The sequence below is a fragment of the Heptranchias perlo genome, chromosome 2 (assembly GCF_035084215.1).
Source record: "Heptranchias perlo isolate sHepPer1 chromosome 2, sHepPer1.hap1, whole genome shotgun sequence".
Classification (NCBI taxonomy): domain Eukaryota; kingdom Metazoa; phylum Chordata; class Chondrichthyes; order Hexanchiformes; family Hexanchidae; genus Heptranchias; species Heptranchias perlo.
Genome location: NC_090326.1, coordinates 123,690,723 through 123,704,755, shown reverse-complemented (window position 1 = coordinate 123,704,755; position 14,033 = coordinate 123,690,723). Strand labels below are relative to the sequence as shown.

The window sequence follows — 14,033 nt, the reverse complement described above, 5'->3', positions numbered from 1 at the left end:
CCTAAATATATAACTTGGAAAACAAGCCATTAGACATAACATGAGTGGAACAATGTTGTAACTTAAGGTGTAGGTATGCCCAACATTCCTTCACTTGCATTGAAGGAAATAAGTCATCAGTACACAAAAACCTGAAGGGGGCCCAAATGTTGATGGCACAAGATTTATTTTCTATAAAAGTCTGGGACATTCTCTCCCCTCCCCCTTGAAATCTTTGATTTTTAACACTTTTTTTGGTGCATTTTACAGTATTTTGAAATTTACAATTGATCAGCCAATCTATTGTAGACCACCTCAAAATCATCTCCTTGCTCTGTATTTTATTATGAATATAAATAAATAATTAACATATCAACAAAAATAGCCATTAAATACATTAAAAGTACTAATAAAAGATTTGAATTGAGCTATTAAATGTTGATGTTTTCTAAAATCAAAGAAACCTAAAAGTGAAAAAAAACCACTTAAACACAAACAAGAAGAACTTTACCCGGCGACATTTGAGGGTAACCTTAGGGTAGCACAGGAGTTTCAATCCCACACTAATGTTTGTCAACAAGCACATTCTACCTGGCAAAATGGTTAGCATTTATGTGAATGGGCAAGACAGCAATCAGTTGCAAAAGTAATCCCTTCCACAGAAGCTTGAAATTGTTCACACTGGCCGCCTAAGACTAAAAACATCTTAATCACTTTGAAGTGCCATTCATGTTGGAATGAGAAAAATTTCAAACACGTTAGATCACACTCACCTGACGAAGGAGAAAGCCTCCGAAAGCTTGAGATTTTCAAATAAAACAGTTGGACTATAACCTGGTGTTGTAAGATTCCTTACATTTGTCAACCCCAGTCCATCACCGGCATCTCCACATCATGGCTACTGTAGAGTGGAGGCAGTTTGAAGCCATTTCACCATTTTCTAGAGGTGGGGGCAGACCCAGTTTCAATACTGGCCAGGTAATTTCACAGGAGCAGTCTGACTACATCCCAGAGCAGTAATCCAAAGTCCAGCCATTCTCAAGTAACCTCATTCCTACAGGCCAGTCTGAGCACATGATGTGGCAAATTGGAGCTGAATTGTTGAAACAATGCAGGTTTAAAGCCTGCACTGTCTTACTGTACATGTTCAGAAGTGGGAACTAGATGATCATTGTGACCTCACATGTGCAAAAGAGCTTGGCTGTGCAACATTCTGGGATGCATTGGAATTTTAAATGCCGTTGATTTTTATCAGCAAACAAGGATAAGGGGTAAACACTGACAGTTGGCCTATATGGTTATTTAATCAACGCAGCTCACTGTCCTGCCTCGCACATGGAGAATAGCAACCTGAGCAAGGTATCACTGATCTCTGCTACTGCTATTGAGCCATACCCTATCATGATTCACTGTCTTCAGAACAAAAGGTGTAAGGGACCATGAGAATTTTATAGCACACCATGCCAAAGAGTATAATGGCCATTAGTAGCAGTCAACGTGATTGAAGAAATAGGTAGAAGAAATAGGGTAAGTGATTTGACTTTAGCAAGTTAGCACTCCGATCTGCTCAGAAACTGGCATTTTTATTGCCTTTGGGACTTTTAATGCAAAATTAGAGGGAGGAAAAAATAATTTTAAGGAAAGAACTTGGATTTATATAGCATCTTTCACATCCTCAGGATGTGCCAAAGCACCTCACAACTGTTGGAATAATTTTGAAGTGCAGTCACTGTAATTTATTATCAATCAAGGTATATTTTCCAAAATGAAGATGAACTCTGGGATGAATGTATTTGCATATGTCTACATATTGGTCATCCAGCAAATAAAAAATACTAGAGAAAGCAATTATATCAAAAAAAAGTTGTAGAAATCTCATGTTTTTATACTTATTGCAGGTGCTGCATTGTTGGGTGCTATACAGCTGAGGACAGCTTCCTTGAAATGGGAGGCATTTTTCTTCTCCTAGATTTGCTTGAAGTAAGCATTCAAAATTGAAGGTATCGTAGTGGTTATGTTACTGGACTAGTAATCCAGAGGCATGGACTATTAATCCAGAGAATGTGAGTTCAAATCCCACCATAACAGCTTGAGAATTTGAATTCAGTTTAAAAATATCTGGAGGTAGAAAGCTGGTATCAGTAATAGTGACCATGAAGCTGTTAATTATCATAAAAACCCAACTGGTTCACTAATACCCTTTGAAATGACCTAGCAAGCCACTCAGCTGTGTCAAACCACTGAGCATCTGTACTACTCAGATTGCTGTGGTTTAAGAACAAAACCTACCACCTTCGCAGGGTAACTGGGGAAGGGCAGTAAATGCTGGCCGTGCCAGCGATGCACACATCCCAAGAATGAATTAAAACAACTTTGAGTTCTTGAGTATTATTGCCCAATATTTATATCATCCCAAATCTCCCCCTCCCACACCCAAAAAAATGTTCTGTTGTCAGATGTAGGATATGGCTGCGTCAGAACACGATGTAATAAAATATAATTTAAGCGATGTTCCATTTCCTCCATCCTAATTTTATTCACTAGTACAAAATAAATGGGAAAATCATTCAGTTACTACAAAACAACTGAAACAACACCAGAGATATTGAAATTATCCGCAGAAGTTGATCCTCATTAAACATAGAATCATTGAATCTTTGCCCCATCGTGTTTGAAAGAGTTATCCAATTACGTAGAATGTACAGCACAGAAACAGGCCATCAGCCCAACAGGCCCTTGCTGGTGTTTATGCTCCACACGAGCCTCCTCCCTCCCTACTTCATCTAACTCTAACAGCATATCCTACTATTCCTTTCTCCCTCATGTGTTTATCTAGCTTCCCCTTAAATGCATCTATGCCAGTCGCCTCAACTACTTGTGGTAACAAGTTCCACATTCTAACCACTCTCTGGGTAAAGAAGCTTCTCCTGAATTCCCTATTGGATTTATTAGTGACGATTTTATATTTATGGCCCCAAGTTCTGGTCACCCCCACAAGTGGAAACACCTTCTCTACATCTACCCTATCAAACCCTTTCATAATCTTAAAGACCTCTATCAGGTCACCCCTCAGTCTTTTTTCCAGAGAAAAGACCCCCAGCCTGCTCAATATTTTGTGATAGGTATAACCTCTCAGTTCTGGCATCATCCTAGTAAATCTTTTCTGCATCTTCTCCAGTGCCTCTATATCCTTTTTATAATATGGAGACCAGAACTCTGCACAGTACTCCAAGTGTGGTCTAACCAAGGTGCTATACAAGTGTAACATAACTTCTGGCTTTTCAATTTTATCCCTCTTAAAAATGAACCCCAGGGCTAGGTTTGCTTTTTTGTATGGCCTTATTAACCTGCGTTGCTACTTTTAGTGATTTGTTTATCTGTACCTCCAGATCCCACTCCTCCTCTACCCCATTTAGACTCTTATTATCCAAGCAGCAGGTGGCCCCCTTATTCTTCCTACCAAAATATAATACCTCACACTTATCTATATTGAAATTCATTTGCCAATTACACAGCCATTCTGCAAGTTTATTAATGTCTTCCTGTATTTTGTCTCAGTCCTCCGCAGTATTAATTATACCCCCCAATCTGGTGTAGTCTGCAAATTTCGAAACTGTTCTTCCGATTCCCAAGCCCAGATCAGTTATGTCAATAGTGAACAACAGTGGTCCTTGTGGAACACCACTTCCCACCTTTTGCCAGTCTGAGTCCCATTCCTCCACTCTTTCCTCATTGCCCTGCAGATTTTTCCTTTTCAAGTATACATTCAATTCCCTTTTGAAAGTTACTATTGAATCTGTTTCCATCACCCTCCCAGGCAGCGCATTCCAGATCATAACAACTCACTGTGTAAAAAAAATTCTCCTCATCTTCCCTCTGATTCATTTGCCAATTACCTTAAATCTGTGTCCTCTGGTTACTGACCCTCCCACCATTGGCAACAGTTTCTCCTTATTTGCTCTATCAAAACCGTTAATGATTTTGAACACCTCTTTTAAACCTCCCTTAACTTTCTCTGCTCTAAGGAGAACAACCCCAGCTTCTCTAGTCTCTCCACAAAACTGAAATCCCTCATCCCTGGTATCATTATAGCAAATCTCCTCTGCACCCTCTACAAGGCCTTGACATCCTTGCTAAAGTGTGGTGCACATGGAATGGGTATGACTCTCATTGTCATTTCCATTGTCAAAAACCAGGAGCTAATACAACAGTGTGGCCAGTATTGACCAGAACTTACAGAAACAACAACAGTTTGCATTTATATAGCGTCTTTATATAGAAAAAAATCCTAAGGTACTTCACACAGGTATAATTTAGCAATAAATGGCCGCCAAACAGGAACTGTTAGGAGGGATGACCAAAAGCTTGGTCAAAGAGGTGAGTTTTAAGGGGAGTCTTAAAGAAGGAGAGGGTGGTAGAGGAGTTTAGGCAGGGAATTCCAGAGCATGGGGCCTATGCGGCTGGCGGCACAGCCATCAATGGTGGGGCGAAGGGTGTAGGAGATGCACAAGGCCAGAGTCAGAGAAACGGAGAGTATTGCAGGGTTGGGGGGGGGGGGGGGGTGGTGGTGGTTGTTGGATTGGATTGAGGCCTGTTTTATTTTTCCATTTCATTTACAACTCCTTTTCCTCCAACAGTCTTACTTTCAAATTTTATTTCACTTGCACCAAACAAAACGAGCAGGAATTCCTTGAGGGACTGCAATGGCCCTCGCTGATTTGGAGGAAGAACATCAGTTCATGAGAGGACAAGATATCAGATGTGCAACCGCATCTGCCTATTATAAACTGACCAATTCTTACCCCAGGACCTGCATTTACAGATCTAGACAGTCCTATCTGGACATATCAGAAGAGATCTGCCTTTGCCACCTCTGCCTCTTAAACACGGCTGTTGCGCAGTTATGCCGTCTTCTCAAGGCCATATTTCAGACAACTTCTACCACAGGGACAGCTCTTTCTATGGTTGTGAAGGTCATAGCTGAATCTTCCAAGCCACTACTCACATATGCCAATCAGTTGGTTCGCTGTGTTTTTTTTATTTGTTCATGGGATGTGGGCGTCGCTGGTGAGGCCAGCATTTATTGTCCATCCCTAATTGCCCTTGAGAAGGCGGTGGTGAGCCGCCTTCTTGAACCGCTGCAATCCGTGTGGTGAAGGTTCTCCCACAGTGCTGTTGGGAAGGGAGTTCCAGGATTTTGACCCAGCGACGATGAAGGAACGGCGACATATTTCCAAGTCGGGATGGTGTGTGACTTGGAGGGGAACGTGCAGGTGGTGTTGTTCCCATGTGCCTGCTGCTCTTGTCCTTCTAGGTGGTAGAGGTCGCAGGTTTGGGAAGTGCTGTCGAAGAAGCCTTGGCGAGTTGCTGAAGTGCATCCTGTGGATGGTACACGCTGCAGCCACAGTGCGTCGGTGGTGAAGGGAGTGAATGTTTAGGGTGGTTGATGGGGTGCCAATCAAGCGGGCTGCTTTGTCCTGGATGGTGTTGAGCTTCTTGAGTGTTTTTGGAGCTGCACTCACCCAGGCAAGTGGTGAGTATTCCATCACACTCCTGACTTGTGCCTTGTAGATGGTGGAAAGGCTTTGGGGAGTCAGGAGGTGAGTCACTCACCGCAGAATACCCAGCCTCTGACCTGCTTTTGTAGCCACAGTATTTATATGGCTGGTCCAGTTAAGTTTCTGGTCAATGGTGACCCCCAGGATGTTGATGGTGGGGGATTCGGTGATAGTAATGCGTTGAATGTGAAGGGGAGGTGACATTCAACGGCACATCAACAAGTAACAACGGCCTTGTTTGCAAGGCACAATAAATTGACCACTTTGTCTGTGGAAGGAAATATCAGCTTGACCGGATAGGGTGGCAGGGTTTCCAAGAATGCAGAGCATCATGGCCATCTGGCCAGCAGCTTCCTGCTCCTCCCCTGCCATCATCACTTGCTCCTTACCTACTGCCTCAACCAGTGCTACTTCCTCATGCTCACTAATTGCATCCTCTGAAATATCTGTTTGTGCTTCCAAATTACACTGAAAGGGAGTCAGGTGTTGTGTGGTTCTGCTTGATTAATAGACTGCTTTTCTGGACCTACATGACAGAAAAAGGACAAATGTTAGAATGTTGTATCTCTGACGTATGCTCAAACAGAGCTTGCATTGCAAGGTACTTTGTATAACATTTGTGTTTATGTCTGGGAGTGTCAGAAGGGGTTAAAATATAAGAGCAGAGGTTTGAATTTGCAGGGAGGTCTACGGCTTCACCTTTACTCCCTCCATGCTCTGATACGCCAGGATATCCTGTGTGGTCTACTCCAAAAAAGTTCTGGGCCTATGATTTATGAAGCTTCTCCATTTGGATCTGCCCCTTTGAATTTTGTGCCATCTTGTGGTGCAAGCAGAAAACTAGTCTTGAGGTGCTCTTGAAGGAGCGCATGCACTGTGACAGACATATGCCCAATCTGTAAGTCAATGTAAGTGACCATGCAGCCAGTTTGTGTTAGTGATTAGATGTATGAAGCCCTTGGAAGGTGTGATTGTGGCAAGGTTTTAATTTGTATGTTGCACCTTGCCCTACTGAATTCTAGGTATGCATATGAAACAATGACAAAGCTGTACGGTTGTGTGCAGGCTTTGCAAGGGTGTGCAGTAAATGTGGAACAGGTTGACAGGGAATACTTTTGGCCATCTATCTGGTATATGGTACTCTGGGTAGTCTTACCTTGCCGTAAAAGTGTGCTGTCTTCTGCATCTGTCCCTATGTCCTACAGCTACTCTAGACAGTGTTGATCTTAGCCACTACCTCCTGCCAACTATGATGCACTGCTGTCTCTTAGCAGGGTTCCTGCAGTTCAAAACAGGGCAACCATCCATACAAGGGGCTGCAACTTGGAGTTCCACAGAGTCTGTTCTGGGCTCTCTGATATTTATACCAACAGTAATTGATACTAATTATATTTACTAATATACACTTTGTTGGTAATAACATGCTAAGCATCAAATGACCAGTACACTGATCAGTATCTGGGTCACTGTTAGCATTCAAAGGACTCTATACAAATTGAGTTGATGATCTAAGAAATAGCAAGTGGAATTTAGTGTAGCTAAATATAAAATATTGCTCATTGGCACTGGTTACTGTGAAATATATACACAATAGATGAGCCTCCAATTGAAAAGATGGAAAGGATAATAGATTTGGCATAATTATTGGCTATTCAGTTGAAAACAAGTAGTTAGTAGGAAATTGCAGGCAACTGAGCATTGGGATACATTGCAAGGGCACGTTAGCTTATATAATTCATTAGTAAGGGTATATCTAGAATACTGAAAAGGTAAATCTAGAATTTTCAGAACTTTACCTTCATATTCACATTGAATCATTAGAAAGAGGTTAGGAAAGAAGGCCGAGAATGATTCTGGAACTCAAAACTAAATTACAAGTAGAAAGGAGTTTTAATAGAGGAATGACACATCCCAGTTTGCCCTGTATTGATACTAAATAGATATGATGTGGGATTTTATTTGTTTGTTACCAGCAATTGTAAAAAATAACTGGCACAAAATTAAAATATGTTAAGGACAGACTTGAGGGTTTATTCATGTTTGAAGGAAGGCAGAGCTATAAAAATTGAAAGCCCTTTCCCTGTATCTCAGAAAGGATTATTACACCTCTGTGAAGCATCTTGGGACCTTTTTTCTGTACTGAAGGTGCTGTATAAACGCAAGTTTTTGTTTTATTTATTTAAATAAGATATATATATGATAAGGCAAGAAAACTTGTTTATTGCTGACCGTAGATTAACAGACAACTCAGTACATGGGAAAAAAAGATAGGATATCAATGTACATTGTTAGTATTTCTAATTCCTTGGTTTAATGTTGTTAGTTCCTACTGTTGTCAGAATTGTATTTTTGTGTTACAGTTGTGAGGTTGAATGATTACATCAGCAAGGAGAAAAGAAATAATCCAATTGATACAAAGATGGGAGGGAAAGTAGAGAGTGAGGAGGACATAAAAAACCTACAAGGGGATATAGACAGGCTGGGTGAGTGGGCGGAGATTTGGCAGATGCAATACAATATTGGAAAATGTGAGGTTACGCACTTTGGCAGGAAAAATCAGAGAGCAAGTTATTATCTTAATGGCAAGAAACTGGAAAGTACTGCAGTACAAAGGGATCTGGGGGTCCTAGTGCAAGAAAATCAAAAAGTTAGTATGCAGGTGCAGCAGGTGATCAAGAAGGCCAACGGAATGTTGGCTTTTATTGCTCGGGGGATAGAATATAAAAACAGGGAGGTATTGCTGCAGTTATATAAGGTATTGGTGAGACCACACCTGGAATACCGCATACAGTTTTGGTGTCCATACTTAAGAAAAGACATACTTGCTCTCGAGGCAGTACAAAGAAGGTTCACTCGGTTAATCCCGGAGATGAGGGGGTGGACATATGAGGAGAGGTTGAGTAGATTGGGACTCTACTCATTGGAGTTCAGAAGAACGAGAGGCGATCTTATTGAAACATATAAGATTGTGAAGGGGCTTGATCGGGTGGATACGGTAAGGATGTTCGCAAGGATGGGTGAAACTAGAACTAGGGGGCATAATCTTAGAATAAGGGGCTGCTCTTTGAAAACTGAGATGAGGAGAAACTTCTTCACTCAGAGGGTAGTAGGTCTGTGGAATTTGCTGCCCCAGGAAGCTGTGGAAGCTACATCATTAAATAAATTTAAAACAGAAATAGACAGTTTCCTAGAAGTAAAGGGAATTAGGGGTTACGGGGAGTGGGCAGGAAATTGGACATGAATTTAGATTTGAGGTTAGGATCAGATCAGCCATGATCTTATTGAATGGTGAAGCAGGCTCGAGGGGCCGATTGGCCTACTCCTGCTCCTATTCCTTATGTTCTTAATTCAATCTTCTTTATATGCAAGAAATTCTTTGTTTGTAATCTCTGCTAATTTGGTTTCTAAAATTATTTTGTTTGAACTGTTTCAAGTCGAATTTTTCTGTCTTCCTAAAAAGTCAAGCTCAAGGAGCGTGCACAATTTGATACTTGGGACCTTGCTTGAGTTATGCGACAACCCCAAAACGACCTATCACATAAATGTGTGGCGTGGGAAAAATGATTCAACGGCAGCTAGCCTTCTACTACAACTATGGAGGCAAGAGGAGAAAGAAATGCGAGTCAAACGGGATAAACACTGGAGGATTTTAGGTAAATGTGTTTGAAAAAAACTCCTGTAATATTAAGAATAAAATTTAAGAGTAGTTTTCTGATGGAGCCCACCAGTAGGATATGCATGGGCCATGAAAGCAGGTCAGGAGATTGAGCAGGTAGGCCTTAAGCCTGTTTCTCACCTGGTTAGTTATGCCTGTTATTCTGCAGCCAGACAATTTTTAGTGTGCAGAGGCCTCTCACACAAAATGTGCAACAGCCTCATTAATGCCCTGAAAATTATTTTAATGATGCGCATGTATGATTTCCTGGGTTTTTCAGTGGGAATATGCAGTATGTTGACTGCATCCATTTAAAATGGGTGATGCAGCAAATGCACATACTGCACCATCAGCTTATGCTCTTAAAGTTATGTGTCAGTATTTGTAATTTGTAGCTGCAGTTTGGATGCTTGGATTTGTGCTTCTAGTATTTTTTCCGGTATTATTGTTCTTGCACTTGTTTTTGCCTTAGCTTTTCCATTTAAAAAAAATTACCATTGCATTTTCTATCTCTGGACTTTTGGGTACTTCAATTTTAGTTGCAGCAACCAAATCCATAAGATGGAATTTCTTATGGGTGTTCCCGTATTTCTGCTGGTTTTGTAGGAGGAGGTGGAGAGCTTGAGGTGAGATCAAAGGCAGATCCATTTATAGTAACATGGGAATTGTTAGACAAAAACGATCAAGGTGCATCTAGTTTGCGTTCTACCATCTTGGTAGTCACATGATACAATGATAATGGAGTTGTTGACTAATCAAAGCAATCAATCTCTATCAATTCGTCTACAACAGACCCAGAAATGACATGAAGAAAACCCCAGTGATGGAGAGCTTTGGGAGCCATAGGTCCAAAGTCACCTTTTTCCTCCCAAGCATGCTATATTTACCACATGTCATGTCTCAAATTACTCATATACTGCTTCCCAAAATGTTTTATATTTGAGGCAGACTACCAGGACCTACCCTTACGCAGTCAACCATGCCTATATTTCAATAAAATAGAACAAGCTTAGATAGAGATGGCAGTGCAGGTGGTGTGTAACTGCAGCATGTGGGAGTTTGTGGAGAGCGGCATGGTCCCAGGCAACCATGTCTGCAGTAAGTGTCTGCAACTCGAGGAACTTTGGCTTAGAGTTGTTGTACTGGAGTCCGAAGTGCAGACATTACGATGCATCAGGGAGGGGGGAGAGTTATGTGGACACTTTGATCCAAGAGGCAGTCACACCCCTTAGATTAGGTAGTAGTTTAGATCCGCTCTGTGGTCAGGGACAGGAGGATGTGACTGCCAGTCAGGCAGGTATGGGGACCCAGGATACAGTAATGGGGGAGCCTCAGCCCTTGACGTTGTCCAACAGGTATGAGGTACTTGCTACTTGTATGGATGAGATCAAAGACTGCAAGGAGGATGGGCAAACTGACCACAGCACCGGTACAGGAGGCATTCGGGTAGGGGGAGTAAAAAGGAAAGTGTTAATGGTAGGGGATAGTATAGTCAGGGGGATAGATACTGTTCTCTGTAGCCGCAATTGGGAATCCCGAAGGCTGTGTTGCCTGCCCAGTACCAGGGTTAAGGACATCTCGCAGCTAGAAAAGAACTTGGAGCAGGAGGGGGTGGATCCAGTTGTCGTGGTCCATGTAGGAACCAATGACATAGGTAGAACTAGGAATGAGATTCTACTGAGGGAGTTTGTGGAAATAGGAACCAAATTAAAAAGAAGAACCTTAAAGGTAATGATATCTGGATTACTACCTGAGCCACGCGCAAATTGGCATAGGGAAAAACAGTTTTGATGGTTAAATGCATGGCTGAAAGACTGCTGTGGGAAGCAGGGGTTTCAATTCATGAGGCACTGGCACCAGTGCTGGGGAAGGAGGGAGCTGTTCCGTTGGGACGGGCTGGGACCAGTGTCCTGGCGAATCAAATAACTAGGGAGGTAGATAGGGCTTTAAACAGTAAGGGGGGTGGGTGGGGTGGGGCGGGGGGGGTTCAGGTAAGGGTATTTTAATCAGTCTAAAAAGAAGAGTCAAGGCTGTTGAGCAGAGTAGCGATTTGGGTAAAAACAAGCAGAGTGTGTTAGGAAGGGACAGTGAGTTTACCAAAGGTAATAGGGCATTGGTGACTACGGTCACATCAGGGAAAAAAAGTTAAAATTAAAGGTGCTGTATCTGAATGCATGAAGCATTCGTAACAAGATAGATGAATTAATGGCACAAATAGAGATAAATGGATTTGATCCACTAACCATTACTGAGACGTGACCAAGGTAGGGAACTAAACATTCCATGGTAATTGAATTTTAGAAAAGATAGGCAAAATGAAAAGGATGGTGGTGGGGGGAGGGGTATCCCTGATAATAAAGGATGAGATAAAGGCAGTAATGAGAGAGGATCCTAGCTCAGAAAATCAGGATATAGAATCAGTATGGGTGGAGCTAAGAAATAACAAGGGGCAGAAAACACTGGTGGGAGTAGTTTACAGTAGTTACAATGTTGGACAGAGTATAAATCAGAGTATACAATGTTGGACAGAATATACTCCAGACCCACAGCAATGTGGTTGATTCTTAATTGCCCTTTGAAATGGCCTAGCAAGCCACTCAGTTGTAAAATCTCGCTACGAAAAATCATAATAAGAATAAAACCGGACGGACCACCCGGCATCGGACCACTAGGCACCGGACACGACAACGGCAAACCAAGCCCAGTCGACCCTGCAAGGTCCTCCTTACTAACATCTGGGGACTTGTGCCAAAATTGCCAGGCGCAGCACCGGGCGTACCGAAAAATGAGGTGCCAACCTGGTGAAGCTACAACTCAGGACTACATGCATGCTGAACAGCGGAAGCAACATGCTATAAGAACATAAGAACATAAGAAATTGGAGCAGGAGTAGGCCAATCGGCCCCTCGAGCCTGCTCCGCCATTCAATAAGATCATGGCTGATCTGATCCCAACCACAAATCTAAAGAACACAAGAAGTCGGAGCAGGACCCGGCCACATAGCCCCTGGGCCCTCTCCGCCACCCACAGGGCATTGACCGATCCGAACTCAGCTTCATGTCCAATTTCCTGCCCGCTCCCCATAACCCCTAATTCCCTTTACTTCTAGGAAACTGTCTATTTCTGTTTTAAATTTATCTAATGATGTAGCTTCCACAGCTTCCTGGGGCAGCAAATTCCACAGACCTACCACCCTCTGAGTGAAGAAGTTTCTCCTCATCTCAGTTTTGAAAGAGCAGCCCCTTATTCTAAGATTATGCCCCCTAGTTCTAGTTTCACCCATCTTTGGGAACATCCTTACTGCATCCACCCGATCAAGACCCTTCACAATCTTATATGTTTCAATAAGATCGCCTCTCATTCTTCTGAACTCCAATGAGTACAGTCCCAATCTACTCAACCTCTCCTCATATGTCCGCCCCCTCATCCCCGGGATTAACCGAGTGAACCTTCTTTGTACTGCCTCGAGAGCAAGTATGTCTTTTCTTAAGTATGGAGACCAAAACTGTATGCAGTATTCCAGGTGCGGTCTCACCAATACCTTATATAACTGCAGCAATACCTCCTTGTTTTTATATTCTATCCCCCTAGCAATAAAAGCCAACATTCCGTTGGCTTTCTTGATCACCTGCTGCACCTGCATACCAACTTTTTGATTTTCTTGCACTAGGACCCCCAGATCCCTTTGTACTGCAGTACTTTCCAGTCTCTCGCCATTAAGAAAATAACTTGCTCTCTGATTTTTCCTGCCAAAGTGCATAACCTCACATTTTCCAATATTATATTGCATCTGCCAAATCTCCGCCCACTCACCCAGCCTGTCTATATCCCCTTGCAGGTTTTTTATGTCCTCCTCACTCTCTACTTTCCCTCCCATCTTTGTATCATCTGCAAATTTTGATATGTTGCACTCAGTCCCCTCCTCCAAATCGTTAATATAGATTGTAAAGAGTTGGGGACCCAGCACCGACCCCTGTGGAACACCACTGGTTACTGGTTGCCAGTCCGAAAATGAACCATTTATCCCAACTCTCTGCTTCCTGTTTGATAACCAATCCTCCACCCATGCCAGAATATTACCCCCAATCCCGTGATTTTTTATCTTAAGTAATAATCTTTTATGTGGCACCTTGTCGAATGCCTTCTGGAAGTCTAAATACACTACGTCCACTGGTTCCCCTTTATCCACCCTATACGTTATATCCTCGAAGAACTCAAGCAAATTTGTCAGACATGACTTCCCCTTCATAAAGCCATGCTGACTTTGTCCTATTAAATTATGCTTATCTAAATGTTCCGTTACTGTCTCCTTAATAATAGACTCCAAAATTTTACCCACCACAGATGTTAAGCTAACTGGCCTATAATTTCCAGCCTTCTGCCTACTACCCTTTTTAAATAACGGTGTTACATTAGCAGTTTTCCAATCTGCCGGGACCTCTCCTGAGTCCAGGGAATTTTGGAAAACTATCACCAAAGCATCCACAATCCCTACTGCCACTTCCCTCAAGACCCTAGGATGGAAGCCATCAGGTCCAGGGGATTTATCCGCCTTGAGTCCCATTATTTTACTGAGTACCATCTCCTGAGTGATTTTAATCGTATTTAGCTCCTCCCCCCCGAGAGTCCCCTGTTTGTCCAGTGTTGGGATATTCTTAGTGTCCTCTACTGTAAAGACTGAAACAAAATATTTGTTCAGCATTTTTGCCATCTCCATGTTTCCCACCATTAATTTCCCGGTCTCATCCTCTAAGGGACCTATGTTTGCCTTAGCCACCCTTTTTCTTTTTATATAACTATAGAAACTCTTGCTATCTGTTTTTATATTTTTTGCTAATTTC

General features: G+C 42.4%; 1 protein-coding gene across 2 annotated transcripts in view; it reads left to right on the top strand.

The window, feature by feature from the left end:
- LOC137334272 (cilia- and flagella-associated protein 69-like) overlaps positions 1 to 14,033 on the top strand; it is a 78,578-nt gene that overhangs the window by 45,301 nt on the left and 19,244 nt on the right. For both annotated transcript variants that reach the window (XM_067998937.1, XM_067998931.1), the window contains exons 16-17: positions 1,878 to 1,959; positions 8,998 to 9,190. In XM_067998937.1, coding sequence (XP_067855038.1) covers positions 1,878 to 1,959; positions 8,998 to 9,190 — 275 coding nt within the window. The remainder of the gene's footprint in view (positions 1 to 1,877; positions 1,960 to 8,997; positions 9,191 to 14,033) is intronic.